The sequence below is a fragment of the Fusarium mangiferae genome (assembly GCF_900044065.1).
Source record: "Fusarium mangiferae strain MRC7560 genome assembly, contig: FMAN_scaffold023, whole genome shotgun sequence".
NCBI lineage: Eukaryota > Fungi > Ascomycota > Sordariomycetes > Hypocreales > Nectriaceae > Fusarium > Fusarium mangiferae.
The window spans coordinates 46,518-61,226 of record NW_024573943.1 but is presented as its reverse complement, the minus strand read 5'-3'; the positions used below and the strand labels follow the sequence as shown (position 1 = coordinate 61,226).

The 14,709-nt window shown below is 48.5% G+C and overlaps 6 protein-coding genes across 6 annotated transcripts; 3 read left to right on the top strand and 3 right to left on the bottom strand.

The window, feature by feature from the left end:
* Window positions 1-530: 530 nt before the first annotated feature.
* Window positions 531-2,715, top strand: FMAN_05109 (uncharacterized protein; the record flags this gene model as incomplete). The annotated part of the gene is made up of 5 exons (XM_041825655.1): window positions 531-656; window positions 707-1,171; window positions 1,220-1,333; window positions 1,387-1,576; window positions 1,628-2,715. 5 exons carry the CDS (start codon window positions 531-533, stop codon window positions 2,713-2,715), a joined length of 1,983 nt encoding a protein of 660 aa, XP_041691014.1.
* A 130-nt stretch (window positions 2,716-2,845) lies between these two features.
* Window positions 2,846-4,336, bottom strand: FMAN_05108 (uncharacterized protein; the record flags this gene model as incomplete). Its single annotated transcript, XM_041825654.1, has 2 exons — window positions 2,846-3,973; window positions 4,022-4,336. 2 exons carry the CDS (start codon window positions 4,334-4,336, stop codon window positions 2,846-2,848), a joined length of 1,443 nt encoding a protein of 480 aa, XP_041691013.1.
* A 2,523-nt stretch (window positions 4,337-6,859) lies between these two features.
* On the top strand, window positions 6,860-7,221 carry FMAN_05107 (uncharacterized protein; the record flags this gene model as incomplete). Its single annotated transcript, XM_041825653.1, has 2 exons — window positions 6,860-6,971; window positions 7,031-7,221. The coding sequence occupies 2 exons, from the start codon at window positions 6,860-6,862 to the stop codon at window positions 7,219-7,221; spliced, it is 303 nt and encodes a 100-aa protein (XP_041691012.1).
* Window positions 7,222-8,339: 1,118 nt separating this feature from the next.
* Window positions 8,340-9,896, bottom strand: FMAN_05106 (uncharacterized protein; the record flags this gene model as incomplete). The annotated part of the gene is made up of 1 exon (XM_041825652.1): window positions 8,340-9,896. One exon carries the CDS (start codon window positions 9,894-9,896, stop codon window positions 8,340-8,342), a length of 1,557 nt encoding a protein of 518 aa, XP_041691011.1.
* An 862-nt stretch (window positions 9,897-10,758) lies between these two features.
* On the top strand, window positions 10,759-11,976 carry FMAN_05105 (uncharacterized protein; the record flags this gene model as incomplete). The annotated part of the gene is made up of 1 exon (XM_041825651.1): window positions 10,759-11,976. The coding sequence occupies one exon, from the start codon at window positions 10,759-10,761 to the stop codon at window positions 11,974-11,976; it is 1,218 nt and encodes a 405-aa protein (XP_041691010.1).
* A 247-nt stretch (window positions 11,977-12,223) lies between these two features.
* On the bottom strand, window positions 12,224-14,102 carry FMAN_05104 (uncharacterized protein; the record flags this gene model as incomplete). The annotated part of the gene is made up of 4 exons (XM_041825650.1): window positions 12,224-13,061; window positions 13,117-13,375; window positions 13,419-13,535; window positions 13,583-14,102. 4 exons carry the CDS (start codon window positions 14,100-14,102, stop codon window positions 12,224-12,226), a joined length of 1,734 nt encoding a protein of 577 aa, XP_041691009.1.
* Window positions 14,103-14,709: the final 607 nt, after the last annotated feature.

Here is a 14,709-nt window from a genome sequence, read left to right as displayed (position 1 = left end):
ATGAATTATGAATTGGAAGAAATTGGCAATCGGAAAAACTAAGCTTGTTCTGGTGAGCTACACCGAGTCAATCATGAAGATCACGACAAAATACGACTCAGGTCCACACAAGCTCTACCATGCGCACGAATCATTTCCCTCTACCCCCTCAGACCCCTGCTCAATTGGAGCTTTTTACCCCAACTCGAAAAAAACAAGCCATGATCGACAGTTTTTAGTAAACGTCATGAGGAACCCCCCAGAATTTAACCGTTCTACTCACGATCATCCCCCGCGTTCGGGTAAAGTTGACGGCGTCAATGGCTCCTTCGGCAGTGACCATGATACGATCGTCAAAGTGCGGAGAAGCTTATCTTGTCAATCATTGGGCCGCTTGTTTCCTGCAGGAACTGAATGGCGTTGGCTAAGCCGGTTGCATTGTGCAGGTTTGTGCCTGAATTGAAGGATTACACTGTATATATAAAGACCGTTAGCAGCTTCGCAGTTTCTCACCCCATTTGCAAGGCAAGGTCAATCGAAAACCTGACATCATGGTTCGCTTAAGTTCAATCCTTGCGGCTGCGGCTTGCTTCGTGGCTGTTGAGTCTGTCAACATCAAGGTGGACAGCAAGGGCGGAAACGCCACTAGCGGTCACCAATATGGCTTCCTTCACGAGGTTGGTCTGAACTCACCACTGACGAAAATTGGGAGGCTAACTTGTGCTAGGATATTAACAACTCTGGTGATGGCGGCATCTACGCTGAACTCATCCGTAACCGAGCTTTCCAGTACAGCAAGAAATACCCTGTTTCTCTGTCTGGCTGGAGATCCATCAATGATGCAAAGCTCTCCCTCAACCGTCTCGACACTCCTCTCTCCGACGCTCTCCCCGTTTCTATGAACGTCAAGCCTGGAAAGAGCGAGTCCAAGGAGATTGGTTTCCTCAACGAGGGTTACTGGGGAATGGACGTCAAGAAGCAGAAGTACACTGGCTCTTTCTGGGTCAAGGGTGCTTACAAGGGCCACTTTACCGCGTCTCTGCGATCTAACCTTACCAACGATGTCTTTGGCAGCGTCAAGGTCAAGTCCAAGGCCAATAAAAAGCAGTGGGTTGAGCACGAGTTTGTGCTTACTCCTAACAAGAACGCTCCCAACAGCAACAACACTTTTGCTATTACCTATGATCCCAAGGTGAGTAACAATCAAAACCCAGACGTGACATGTACTGATGTTTTGTAGGGCGCTGATGGAGCTCTCGACTTCAACCTCATCAGTTTGTTCCCTCCTACCTACAAGGGCCGCAAGAACGGTCTTCGTGTTGATATTGCCGAGGCTCTTGAAGGTCTCCACCCCGTAAGTTTCACCATTTCACGTCTCTCCCAAGTAGTCACTGACATGAAGAACAGAGCCTGCTGCGCTTCCCCGGTGGTAACATGCTCGAGGGCAACACCAACAAGACCTGGTGGGACTGGAAGGATACCCTCGGACCTCTCCGTAACCGACCTGGTTTCGAGGGTGTCTGGAACTACCAGCAGACCCACGGTCTCGGAATCTTGGAGTATCTTCAGTGGGCTGAGGATATGAACCTTGAAATCAGTACGTTCTATAAAGATCGGTGACGGTTATGTGCATGCTAACATACTCTAGTCGTCGGCGTCTACGCTGGCCTCTCCCTCGACGGCTCCGTGACTCCCAAGGACCAACTCCAGCCTCTCATTGATGACGCCCTCGACGAGATCGAATTCATCCGAGGTCCCGTAACTTCCAAGTGGGGCAAGAAGCGTGCTGAGCTCGGCCACCCCAAGCCTTTCAGACTCTCCTACGTTGAAATCGGAAACGAGGATTGGCTAGCTGGTTATCCCACCGGCTGGAACTCTTACAAGGAGTACCGCTTCCCCATGTTCCTCGACGCTATCAAGAAGGCCCATCCTGATCTCACCGTCATCTCCTCCGGCGCTTCTATCGACCCAGTTGCTAGCAAGGATGCTGGTTTCGACATTCCTGCTCCTGGAATCGGTGACTACCATCCTTACCGCGAGCCTAATGCTCTGGTTAAGGAGTTCAACCTGTTTGATAACAACAAGTACGGTCACATCATTGGCGAAGTTGCTTCTACCCACCCTAACGGTGGAACTGGCTGGAGCGGCAATTTGATGCCTTACCCCTGGTGGATCTCTGGTGTTGGCGAGGCCGTCGCTCTCTGTGGCTATGAGCGCAACGCCGACCGTATCCCCGGAACTTTCTACGCCCCCATCCTCAAGAACGAGAACCGTTGGCAGTGGTCCATCACCATGATTCAATTCGCTGCTGATTCCGCCATGACTACCCGCTCTACCAGCTGGTACGTCTGGTCCCTCTTCGCCGGACACCCCATGACACATACTCTCCCCGCGACCGCCAACTTCGACCCTCTCTACTACGTCGCTGGCAAGAACGAGGACAAGGGAACTCTGATCTGGAAGGGTGCTGCGTACAACACAACCAAGGGCGCTGACGTCCCTGTGTCTCTGTCCTTCGAGGGTGTCAAGCCCGGTGCTCAGGCTGAGCTCACTCTTCTTACCAACAAGGAGAAGGACCCCTTTGCGTTCAATGATCCTCACAAGGGCAACAATGTTGTTGATTCTAAGAAGACTGTTCTGAAGGCTGATGGGAAGGGTGCTTTCAACTTCAAGCTTCCTAACCTTAGTGTTGCTGTTCTCGAGACTCTCAAGAAGGGAAAGCCTTACTCTAGCTAGAAGGTGGGCATTGGCCTGGGTGTCGAGTTAAGATGTAAAGAAAATGTTTAAATATACTGATAGTGAATTAGAAAGTCAGTAATCTAAACAACCGAGTCTCATTTACTTAACGGATGTGATCGAACGTATGTCATCGCCACCGTCCAATCCTCGCAAGTTCATAGGCCGCTTCGGAATAATCGTTCCAATCCTTTGCGAAACCCTTGGGCGTGTTGGATATCTTATATCCACTGAAGTCAACGCTACTGCCAACGTAAGGAAATTCATATGCCACACCAGAGAACTTGGTACCGTCGTCGTTGAGAAAATCGATCTCCCCAGCCTCTACGTCAGGCAGAATCTCGCCTTCCCCGGTCTCCTTTCCACGCAATCGATAAAAGACGCGACGAGACAGCGAAGGTGTAATTTTCTTCTTCTTTGCAGGGTGGCCTTTGTTCGCGCCCTTGTTGCCTTTCTTGATGCTCCTCTTGCGGCCCTTTTTCGTGTCTTCCTCGTCACTCTCCTCCGTTTCCGACTCATTATCAGATCCAACTAGATCGTCCAAGATTTCTTCGTCATTTGAAAGAAGCATAGCTCCAACTATGATTCCGAAATCAAAATTGGCTCTCAGAGTATTCCCTTCGCCTGGGAAGATGTCCATGGTGAGTATGTGAGAATTGAGGTGGTTCCAACCATCGGTAACAGGATGGCACTTGATGATATACGAGCCCTGGAATTTTTCAAGATCAAACCGTGGTTTTGCCTTTCGGCCTCGGCTTGGTGGAGGTGGCTTGAGGCTTGACACGAACTGTTCGTGCGCTTCCATTGCTTGCGTCCACTTCTTCTCCCTCTCATGCTTCTCTGCTTCACGAGCGCGCGTGTCGATAGACGCCGCTAGCGCATTCACAGCGTTTGTATTCCACCCAATGCAAAGTGTTCGGTTATCCTTAGAGCCTCCGCTTTTTGAGTACAATCCGGGAACTTCTCCGGCCTTGAGATGCATACCCAGCCTGTCATCAAATCCTTCCAACGACAGAGGTTCTGGGGTTTTGTGATGATCGGGCTGACCATTAGTGATGAAGTAGTGTTCGAGAAAGAGATCTAGATCGTAGTTTGCTTTATCGCCTGGCGTCTTGCATTTGTTCAGTTCTTCCAGTCTTTTGCGTCTATCGTTGGCGTCCCATTCTTGCACATCCTTTTGCCACTTCTCACACAAAGGGTATAGAACTTGTTCCATCGACTGTCTCAACGACAATACGGACTGTGGAACATGATCGTACTGGCAAGCGTTAGATCACCAGAGCCGGTAAAAGCTCAACCGACTGACCTGTCCTTGAGCGACTGCATTCATCAAAAGCTCTTTTTGTTCTCCGACCTTCGTCTTCCTCGGATGAAAAGTGATACCATAATGCCTCAGTTGTCCTGCAAAAAAGCCTTTTTTCTTAAACAGCTCCCGAGCTTCTTCGCTGGCCTTTTTCTGGTCTCTTTTCAATCGTAAAGTCTCTGACCAAAATAACTCGCGCAATTGGCTCCCGCTCACCCGCTCGACATTCCCGAGGCTGGCGCAGAAGCGCTCTTTCGTCAGTGAGAAGCCATCTCTTTCGACTACTGGTGGTTCAGGCCGAGGGCTAATTTGCGACATGTTGATGCTGAACTTTCTACCAAAGCCCTGGGTAATTGTGAAGATGGGAGGGGTTTAGTAAATTGACGCGAGATTACAACGGGTAATAATTGGCCCGAGCCATGGTTTTGCTTTTTTGAAGCTAACGACATCTCATTGCGATAACGAAATCATGGATGGCTCTATCACTATTCATCTCTGTAGGTATTCTTATTAGATTACAAAATCGAATTAATGGAGGCGAAATAGGATTCTAAGTTGAGTACTAAAATTCCAAAGCCCATTGTTGTAAGCAGTTGTTGCTTTGACCTAAGCAGGCCCTACGCATATCACAAGCCCCAGGTAGGTCAAAGACTCATCCTCTCAGGGTCTCCAAGCTACACCAAATTAGACCATTGAGCTGAGACATTCTATAGCTCAGAGACGAGTTAGAGCTGCTCATTACTGAAGAAAATTGTGGTCCAATGGTCTCTACGTAAGGGAGCCAAAGAGTTGCTTTGAGTAACACAATCTGTCTATTATCCCCTCCAGATATTTGGCTCCGAACGTATACATGGACGGCTTATCACTTTCATGGCTTTGGAATATGTTCTTTTAGTCAGCTTACATCAGGGAAAACAACCCAAACTGAGGAGAAGGGCCAAGTTACTCTTGTATGCCATTCTTGAGCATGGAGCCACCATCGATCCCTCTTAGACTAAACGTCCGCCTGGGCTCTAGGACAGCTTACGTGATATAAGCTGCCAAGTGTTAGAGAGGTTGAGAGTAAGCTGCTTCCATTCCCAACACGCGGAAAAGCGTATCCTATACCCTCCAATATTTATCAGCGCCAAATCTTCTCAGCTTATGCAGGCTCTGCCTGCAATAGATGCCCCGCCTCGAATCACATCACTTCATAATTCGTCATACACATAGGCGGTTGAGCGTACTACCTCCACACACACGCAACAACCGCCCCTTCCAGCAATCGGCATGTCTCAGGTCTGATCTGGCGTAAACAAGGTAAGGATACCACTCGCCAAGGTTATGTTGTTGTTGATGTACCATTCACATGGCATTGGGAAATTTGCTGTGAAAATTCCAACGAAAGATGCTGGGCAATTCATATCTGGGCTTACACCCAAGTTCAAGTAATTACAGATACGTGTAACTCCCTCGCCCAATGCGGCACGCGGTCAGGCAGTCTTTGAGGTTGGATATTCCGTTAATAACGTCCATACAAGCAAGACAATTTACAGTCTTGCCGTTAAATATGACTTGAGACCTAGATGCAATGTGACCTAATTATACTCAGTTGAATGTGACATTGCGTTAGCCAGAGTCTTCCGATAGCACGCTATTGCTCGTGTTATGCATGCTGTTGGTTGAATACGAGTTCTCGAGATCAGTGGACTGATCAGCGCGGTGCCGATCCACTCCAAACAATGATTTGGGGGCCTAAAGGCAACCGCCTGATGAGCGAGATAGAGGTGCAAGAGCGAACTGTGTAATGGCGTGAGGCTGCCGATCCAGATGCAAGCGATGTTTCATTTTATTTCAGCTGCGGGCGGACGGTTACTCTTCACCGAGATCGTCTATTTTACACCTTGATAGAAAGCGTCTTGCTAAACTCAGCTCCTGCCGCTCCGGCTACTTCTCCTTTGAGAATATTTTACGCTGATCGCCTGCAGCGACTTGTTTTCATCACAAGATCCTGGCCAGTAGTTACCTAATGCACCTCTCATACCTGGGTGGGAACCAGTATAAGGTGAACATACTTAGGAAAGTGTTGAAATAAGCAATTAATTCCCCGACGGGACGTACTCACTTACCATGTACTGTTCATCTTACTTGATGACTGATCTCCATAACCTGAGGCATGGATACGGTGCTGACCCCGCATTTGCTAATGATGCAACAACCAACTTCAACTCGATCATCTCGATCTACGTTCAGCAACCAACAACCAACACGACAACTCAACTTCCTTGATTCAACCCACCAATCGTGTCTACATTTGGGGCTTCGACTTGGATAACCAACACAATAACATCTTTGATCTACACTTGGCTCTGCGCTTTGACAGTCAGCTCGGAGATTACCTGATTCAACGTGTCAGCTGCATTTCACTTCTGGTACTACGCTTCGACAACCAACTTCGAACAACGTCTTTTCACAAAGGGAAAATAAGAAGGACAGTCTTAATAAGATTGAACAGTGAAAAAGGCATAAATATCCAGCTTATCCCGCTCTTCAACAGTTCCCTCTACTCCAGCATGACATCCAGAAACCTCAACAAGACCTGGCGCGACATTGTCTTTGAACAGTACGAAGCCGACCACGCAGCTGACGTCCCCTTTCCAATCCACTACTTAATCTACGGCGACCAGTGGAAAACAGATATCATCATTGATATCCCCAACAAGATTGACGTGCCCGTCTTCCGTCAAGCTCTCCTCCACGCCGCCAGTTCTAGACGTCTTGAAAAGGACCCGGCGTACAAAGACGACCTGATCAGTATTCGAGCACGCATTCCCCCAAGCAAGAATGATGCTCACTCACAAGATGACGCTGCTGCTCCTGGCAACAGCGACTAATGCTTGGAAGTTCACTATCTACGGTGACGGCGACTGCGAGTCGACTCCGTCTGGTGACCTTCGGGGAGACGGTAATCAAGGTACTTGCTCCATCTATACTTCTACTATCATTATGGCTAATGCCCTCTCGCCCGCATAGGCTGCGAAAGTATTCCCAACCCTCATAGAGGGTTCTGGCTCGAAGAAATGGGTAACTGCCAAATTGATCTGTATGCCAACGAGGACGATTGCAACAATGGTGTACCGCAGCAGTTTTATGATGCGACCAATCAGGACGTCTGCATTGGCCCTCAGTTCCAATGGGACTACTATACTGTAGTTGGGTGTTAGGAAGTTCTACCGTACTGGCACCGTGTAACGAAAGCCATAAACTATATATTATGTTGTCTTGAATTGGAACCAGTCCCATATATAGTACCTCTTTGTCCATGTGAATGCACCCCGTGTCTAGACTGTAAGTATGTACAATAGCCCAGAGCACCATTTCACAAAGCTTCATCATCATTTCCTTATCCTCAACGCTTCATTCGAATCGAAGCGCGGAGTATTTGTTTAGCAAAGTGTGCATGCGCAGGGAACCATATAAATGCCCGAAGTGCAATTTAGGCCGCGACAGCACCCATCGCGCTCTATATCATCCCTAGGCCGTCTGCGATTTTCTGTCGGATCTGCCCGCCCTTGCGGCCTTTGGAATTCTACACCAATATGTAAATAAGCTTGTGAGCACTAGATAATTGACATGCGACCCATACTCATAGGTTGTTGCGATCTTGGTTGAGACATTTGCACGGGCAGAGAAGCTTTCGCACCAGCAGGCTGGGCGGCTGGTTGGGGTTGAGAAATTGGTGACATGTTGATGATATAACGCGGAAACAACAATGCGAGTAGTATTTTAGATATGCAGACACTAGAATAAATACCAAGGCTCTTCGTGTTGGTCCCGATGATGATTGACAGCTAAGCCCCGATGGTGGGGCTTAGTCGCCCGAAGGATCGCAGCATGCCCACTAAACGTGCTCCAACAAGAGGCAGAGCACTCGGCTTACGGGAGTCTAACCGAGATTTCACTCTAGTCTGCCTTGCAGGGTGCTAAAAGTGCCTGAAGGATTATGACCTTGACCTTCTGCATGACCCAATGACGTCGTATACGCGGAAAAACGTATCGTCCCATTGTTTGACTAGCAGGGTTCATGTCATCCAGCTCATTACCAAGATAAGCTTATTAGACCCCTAGGGCTATGCAGTACTTCTAGAACCTAAGCTGTTGCTATTTTCATCAATAAATAAGGAACCTTGCAGCATATCTGCGGAGTGCTTGTCACGTAATTTGTTCTAAGGGGATCGTGGTCTGGTTAATAATTTCAAAATACTTAAAGATGTATTTGAAACAAAAAAGATTCAGTAAGCATTGTTATCAGAAAATAGCTAAAGTCTTGTGTCACTTTTACCTACTTCAAAGCCTCCACGCAGAAAGGGTTCGCGGTAAAAGTCCCCTTTGGATCATACGTCTGTCTGATCTTCTGCATCTTCTTATACGTCTCTGGATCGTAATAAAACTGCCAAACATCCTTCATGTTCCAATCACCATACGATCCCCAGAGAACACGTCGATCCGCCTTACTAAAGTACTTCGCCCTACCCTCGTCATTCACCGCCTGCCACTTCTCAGCCGCCTCCTTCGTACCCTGATAGAAGACATCCCAAGTCCCACCAAAGGTAGCATCTCGGAAGCAGTACGCTGTACCATTGCCTGCATTTCTGCGAAACATGGATTGTTCGCCGCCGTAGACTTGGAGCTGGGATGAGACCCAGAGACCGTTGTGCTTGTCTTTGATGACCTCGTTGATACGGCCGGCGAACCAAGAGGACCAGCCTGTTTTGGAGAGATCGGTTGAAGTGGTGCTGTTGGTGCGCTTGTCGTAGGGGTAGGGAAACTCGCGGGGGCTGCCAAACAGCCACATGGAGGCGATGACGGACATCGGGGTACCTTCAGGAGCCTCTTTGACGATCTTGAACTCGTTTGGTACGTTCTTGATCTGGGTGAAGAGCTCGGGCGAATATGGCTCTTCGTCGAGATTGACCCATTGTGCGTAAACGACAATCATTGCGTACTTGAACTTGAGAAGATCAGCAATGTTGTCCTTTCCATCATGAACATTATCTGGCAGTTTCTGCTTAAGCTCGTCCTCAGAACCAGGAAAAAGATCAAGCAGATTAGCCTGTCTGCTGACAATATTGACTGTAAAGTCGTAACCACGAGGCAACTTGGGATCCTCTCCCTTCTGGACAAGAATATCGAGTAAAGCCTTGAGTGTCTCCTCCTTGTAAGCAAAACCAACCCAAAGACCCTTAGAGCCCTGATGATTCTTGTCATCCTGAACTTCGATCTTAAAGTGTGTTAGGACACCAAGATTGCCCGGACTGCCGCCAAGAAAACCGTAGAATAGATCTGGGTGGGAGTCTTTAGTGACCTTGACTACATCGCCTTTATAGTCGACAATCTCAAGCTCACGAACCCAATCTCCAAGAAGACCGAATGATCGCGCAAGCATGCCGTAACCGCCGGTCTGAACGTGTCCACCAAGACACACAGTAGAGCACTGACCAGTCGGCATGAAAACGCCATTATTTTTGAGAAAGTCAAAGATCTCGGTGAGTTGCCAGCTGACACTAGATCGTAGGTACACCTTGCCATTTTCCCTGAGGATATTGAGATCAAGGTTGGGACGACGGAAGGTAGGCTTCAAGTCCAGTTGGATGCCCTGGGAGCCAGTTGACGATGCACCGCTATATTGATGACCACCAGATCTGATGGCGAGGGGCTTGCCCATTCTGGCAGCGGCTTTGACAACTTGTTGGATGTCCTCGACACTGGCGGGTTGGAGGATCTCGGAAGGGTTCATGTCGCGACTGACGCCATAGGTGGAGGTGGCGTAGATGTCATTGGCACGCTTGTAGGCAGCTGTGCCAGGAAAGAATTGGTTGCCTTGGAAAAATGGTTCCATTTTGGTAATAATCGCAGAAGAGAGAAGAAAAAGATTGAACTGGTGGGTTGATGGGGGATGCGGAACAAAGGTAGCTGATTTGAGGTCTGTTCTTTATACCCGCTGTCCGGGCTTTGATGAGAGGCCATTTTCAACATGTGAAGTCGCAAAGGCCGCCAAATCACTTAGCTGAATATCCCAAAATGCAAACCTGCATTCCAATATTTTCAGCTCTCATCTCAATGCAACACCAAGATGCGCAAGCAAAAACAAGCTGAGTGCCCGTTTCATTGCAGGTATGTGATACACCAACTCGCCAGGCCTAGACTCACCGGGACGGGCCGCGGCCAGTGGCAGGCGCAAGAATTTAATCCCGCCCTCATTCTTGGCTGCGGGGAAGTTGACGTGCCAGTAAGCCACAGGTGTTCAGCTTGCAAATTCAAGAGTTCTTACTGGATGGGAGGAGAAGTTGAGACCGTTTTCAGTCAGCCACTGAATGTAAATATTGGACGATCATCCGAGTTGAGATATGTGAACTTATTAGCGTGCTTCTGCCGCGTCACGTTGGTAGTGAAGGTGCTTTTGTGATGTGAACGTTGCCACTGGGTGGTATGGCAACGGACAAAGAGCCTTACTGCGTTCAGTAAGCTATTGAGATAGGCTTGCACCGTTGTAGCATAGATTGTCTGCGACAAGGCATGTGAAATCTCATTGCAGATCGAATGGTTGGCATTGATCTAAACCGGCAGAGTGCTGACAAGGAACTACTTCTTCGCCAGTATAAGATCAGTCAGTGTCTCCTACACAAAATCCATATTCCTCGCCAAGAAGTCCAAACACGCCCAACACATTCGAACAATCTTCAAATTACACGAAGCGCATAATGGCTCCTACCAAAGAATCGTCACGTGCTGGTATTCATCTCGGCGTAGACTTCCAATACGACGAAGTCAACTTTGATCCTACCCCTCCTCCCCCAAGAGATGACCCTGATCCTCCTCTGGGCATCTTGAGCAGCTTCACCGGAGCATGGACAGGAACTGGCTTCAACAATATCTTCCGACCAAACTCTGTCGCCCCCACTACTACCACTTTCACCAATCCCGTCCTCCCTGCTCCTCCCTCTCCTCCAAATGTCTCAGTTCTCGAACTCAATCTGACGCAAGAGGATCTTGTGTTTTCTCAACCGTTGGGAAAAGTCCCCAATCGTGGTCTTGAGCAGCAGAATGACATTATCATCAATGGCGTCACGTATCTCCAGACTGTGAATGATGTTACCAACACTGCTACAGGAAGAGGTGATGGTACTAAGACAGGTATTCACACTGAGACTGGCTTCTGGTTGAATGTTCCTCAGACTAAGAATAATCCCGTGGAGGGAAACACGCTTGTCCGTCTTGGCTCTATTCCTCATGGGACTACCATCAACGCACAAGGTAACCCTCCAGACGTAACTCAGGGACCACCGCAAATTAGCAAGCGACCAATCAATCCTTTTGTGATTGGAAAACCGGGCGATATCCAGGTCAAGCCCAGCCAGACGGCGTCACTTAACAACACGGCTCGTCTGCCTCAGGATCTCACTCTCTTCATTGAGCAAGGAACCATCACCCAGGCTATTCTTGACAACCCAATCCAGATCCTTCTCGACATCAACAGTCAGCTGAACATCACCGAGACCAACACTTTCACGGTCTCTACCCAGTTTGCTCCAACACCTGGTGGTGGAACAGCTAACATCGCTTTCCTTGTCGGGGCTAGTAGCCAGGGCCCCAATGCGGATGCTGTGCAGATGGAATCTACCTTCTGGGTTGAGACGATCAAATCTGAGATCACAGTCCAGGACTACACGCCTGGCAAGCCTCTTCTTCTGCAGCCAGCCTACAAGCCGGCTCAGGGCAAGACAACGCCTCCGCTTCCGACATTCTCTGTCACGCCTCCTGGTCCTGTCACTGGTCCCAAGACGATTCCCGTGACTTACACACAGATTCAGTACTCGCAGACTGTCAACCTTAATTTTAATGGGTTGACTTGGCCGCATTTGTCGCTGGCTACGTTGGTGCCTTCTCAGCATATCGAGGTTGACTATCCATCCTCTTGATGGAGGAGCTATCGATGGTAGCAGAATACACAAGGAATCGAGATTGTGAGAGAGATTATCAATGGATGAAAAACAAAATCAGATCAAACCAAAGTAGCTAGCCCTTTCCTAGTGTCATCTATATACGAAGTAGTTTGTCCCTTCAACTTTGTAATACAAACGGACTATTTATCTGAGCCACCGGTCTTTCTGCTAGCCTTTCCGTGCAAGAGCTTCATACCAACCTGTACTCATGACTTGCGCCGCCTCAGTCATCCTTCCGCAACTCAACCCTATAACCAACAAGTTCAAGTTTCTCAACCGTCCTATCACTACCCTTCCCAGAATCGGTAAACACAAAATGATCATGTGATAGAAGTTGGTACACAATGCGGTCCAAAGACGCCCAGGTATTACAGTTCCCATCAGGCCACGCCAATAACGCATTTGCTTCCTCATTATCCTCTTCTGACCCAGCAGTGAACATCATTCGCCAGGATGACTCTGTATCGCTCTGCAGGCCAGTAGGGTACAAGCGGAAGCGGACCTGTCCAGGAGGGGTTGGAAAGGTTGGTGGTAGCCCAATACTGAGATATGTGCCTGCAATATCGATGCCTCTGACTGTCCAGTTCGTGATGGAAAAACCAGGTTCATCATCGACGGAGAGAGTAAGAGTAGAGTTTGTCCTGTCATCGCTGTATGTACCGCCATAAATCTTGGCGGCTTCGTCCTTACCAGCTTCTTCCACAGCGGGGAGTAATTCCTTTGCGATTTCTGTGAAGAGGGTCTGAAGAAGACCACCGCTGACTTCAGGACCAGCGTTGAAAAGGGTGACGGTCAGGTTGTAGTCTGGGATCAACACCATGAGTGAGTGATACGTGGTGATATCACCGGCCTTGGTGTAGAACTCAATGAGGCGGCCGTCTTTGGTGACATTATCGGCACGGAATATTTCCCAGGGTTCTCCAAGCAAAATCCCTCTTGATGAGGTGCTGGTAGCAGGCTTTAGCCACTTTCTTGTCTCAGCCGGACTGAGAAGCTTGCTCGTGAGGATGCTATCCCCAAAAGCCATTATATCATTAAGAGAAGAGTAATATTCTCCGGCACTAAGTGAACTGATCAGTGTTCGCTACGCGGCGTCTAGTATCTAGGACAACTTACGGATCACCATAGCCAAGGGTTGCGTTCCACCACTCATCATCAACGGGGATGAAGCCCAAGGAGTCATCGGGTTTCGAGTCAAACGTGTGTTTCATTCCGGTAGGATCCCATATTTCTTTCTTGATGAAGTCTCCAGAAAGCATACCACTAACCTTCTCAATTACCCAACCCACTATAGCAAACCCCACGTTTGAGTAAACGGGGTTTACGGCATAGGGTGCGTACACAGGAGGCCTCTCGCCGAAACGGCGAAAGAAGTCTGTCTAATTAGCACTTCTCAACCACGAGATCTGAGATCTTACCTTCTTTGCTGCATTCTGGCAGACCTAGAAGACCAGAGCAGTTGAGACTTTTGGATGGGTCAGGTGGCGGGTAGCCAAGTTTCGTCCAGTCTCCATAAGGCTCGACATCAGTTACCACTAGATAAATCAGCACAATATTCGTTCTTGGTCAGTCACATACCTACAGTCAGCTGGTATACCGCCAATATGAGACGCCAATGCACCAATAGTGACTTGATCCCAGTCAACCGCCCAAATAGCATCTTGCTTTCGAGCTTGTTTGTTCAGAGGGCGAAGCTCAGGAACGTATTTCGTAACAGCATCGTCAAGATCAACCTTGTGGAGTTTCAACAAGGCCAGCACGGGGAAGACCTTTGACAGACTGGCCAAGCGGAAGACGGTATCGGAGTCTACTTTGTCGACCCCACGAGGGTCAACCTTTGGAGGCGTACTGGCGAATTCGAGTAGGTAGTCATCTTCGTAGGTTGATTTTATGGCAACTGCTATGGAAGACAGATTAAAGGGAGCCGTCTCTTCTTCAAGTCTTGCTTGAATAGCAGCTACTGCTGACTTGACTGAAGAATGGGTGGAGGGGTGGACAGGAGCAGGGAGGACCGGGCCCAGGGGAGGACAGTGACCTCCCCGAGCTGCGAGGGAGCTCCCCGCGAAGAGAGACGTATAGATACAATATTGGAGCGTCTTCATCCTAGCTCATAGTTTCATTCAGACTTGAAATGTATCTAGAAAACGGGAATAGCAGGCAATGTGCTACTCACTACTTTTATACTCAGTCAAGCACTCTAAAGACCGACGGCTAAATAGCCTTCGTCCGCGGACGAAGGAACCACAATGATTAACAATATTGCTTACTCCCCCGCAAGTCCAAGTCATGGGATATCCTATGTAAGCTTATGGCGTTCTAAGATGACGAAGGATCTATCACATCAAGGTTAGAAACTACCAGACGAAGCACTCTATTACCTTTCTTGGATTCTACCTCCCACGTCCAATAGGGTTGATTACATTTGAAAATTACAAATGAGACTAACGTAGGCCTTGAAGAGCTGGAAGAAAACAAAGATCGAGATCTTGCAGCGGGAGATCATGGTGTCTTGGCAGTAAGACGGTGTCAGCTGTGCGGCTTAATTAGGCTGCTCACAGCGGCTCGATGACGTAAATTCGGAGAGGACAAGTCTCTGTCGGTCCGTATTACGGAGAGATTTATATAATCTTTTGCTAATTTCTAGGATCTTATTTGGGACCTGATGGTCTGAACCGGTGGTTAGATGGATTCATGTCATTCATTAATATG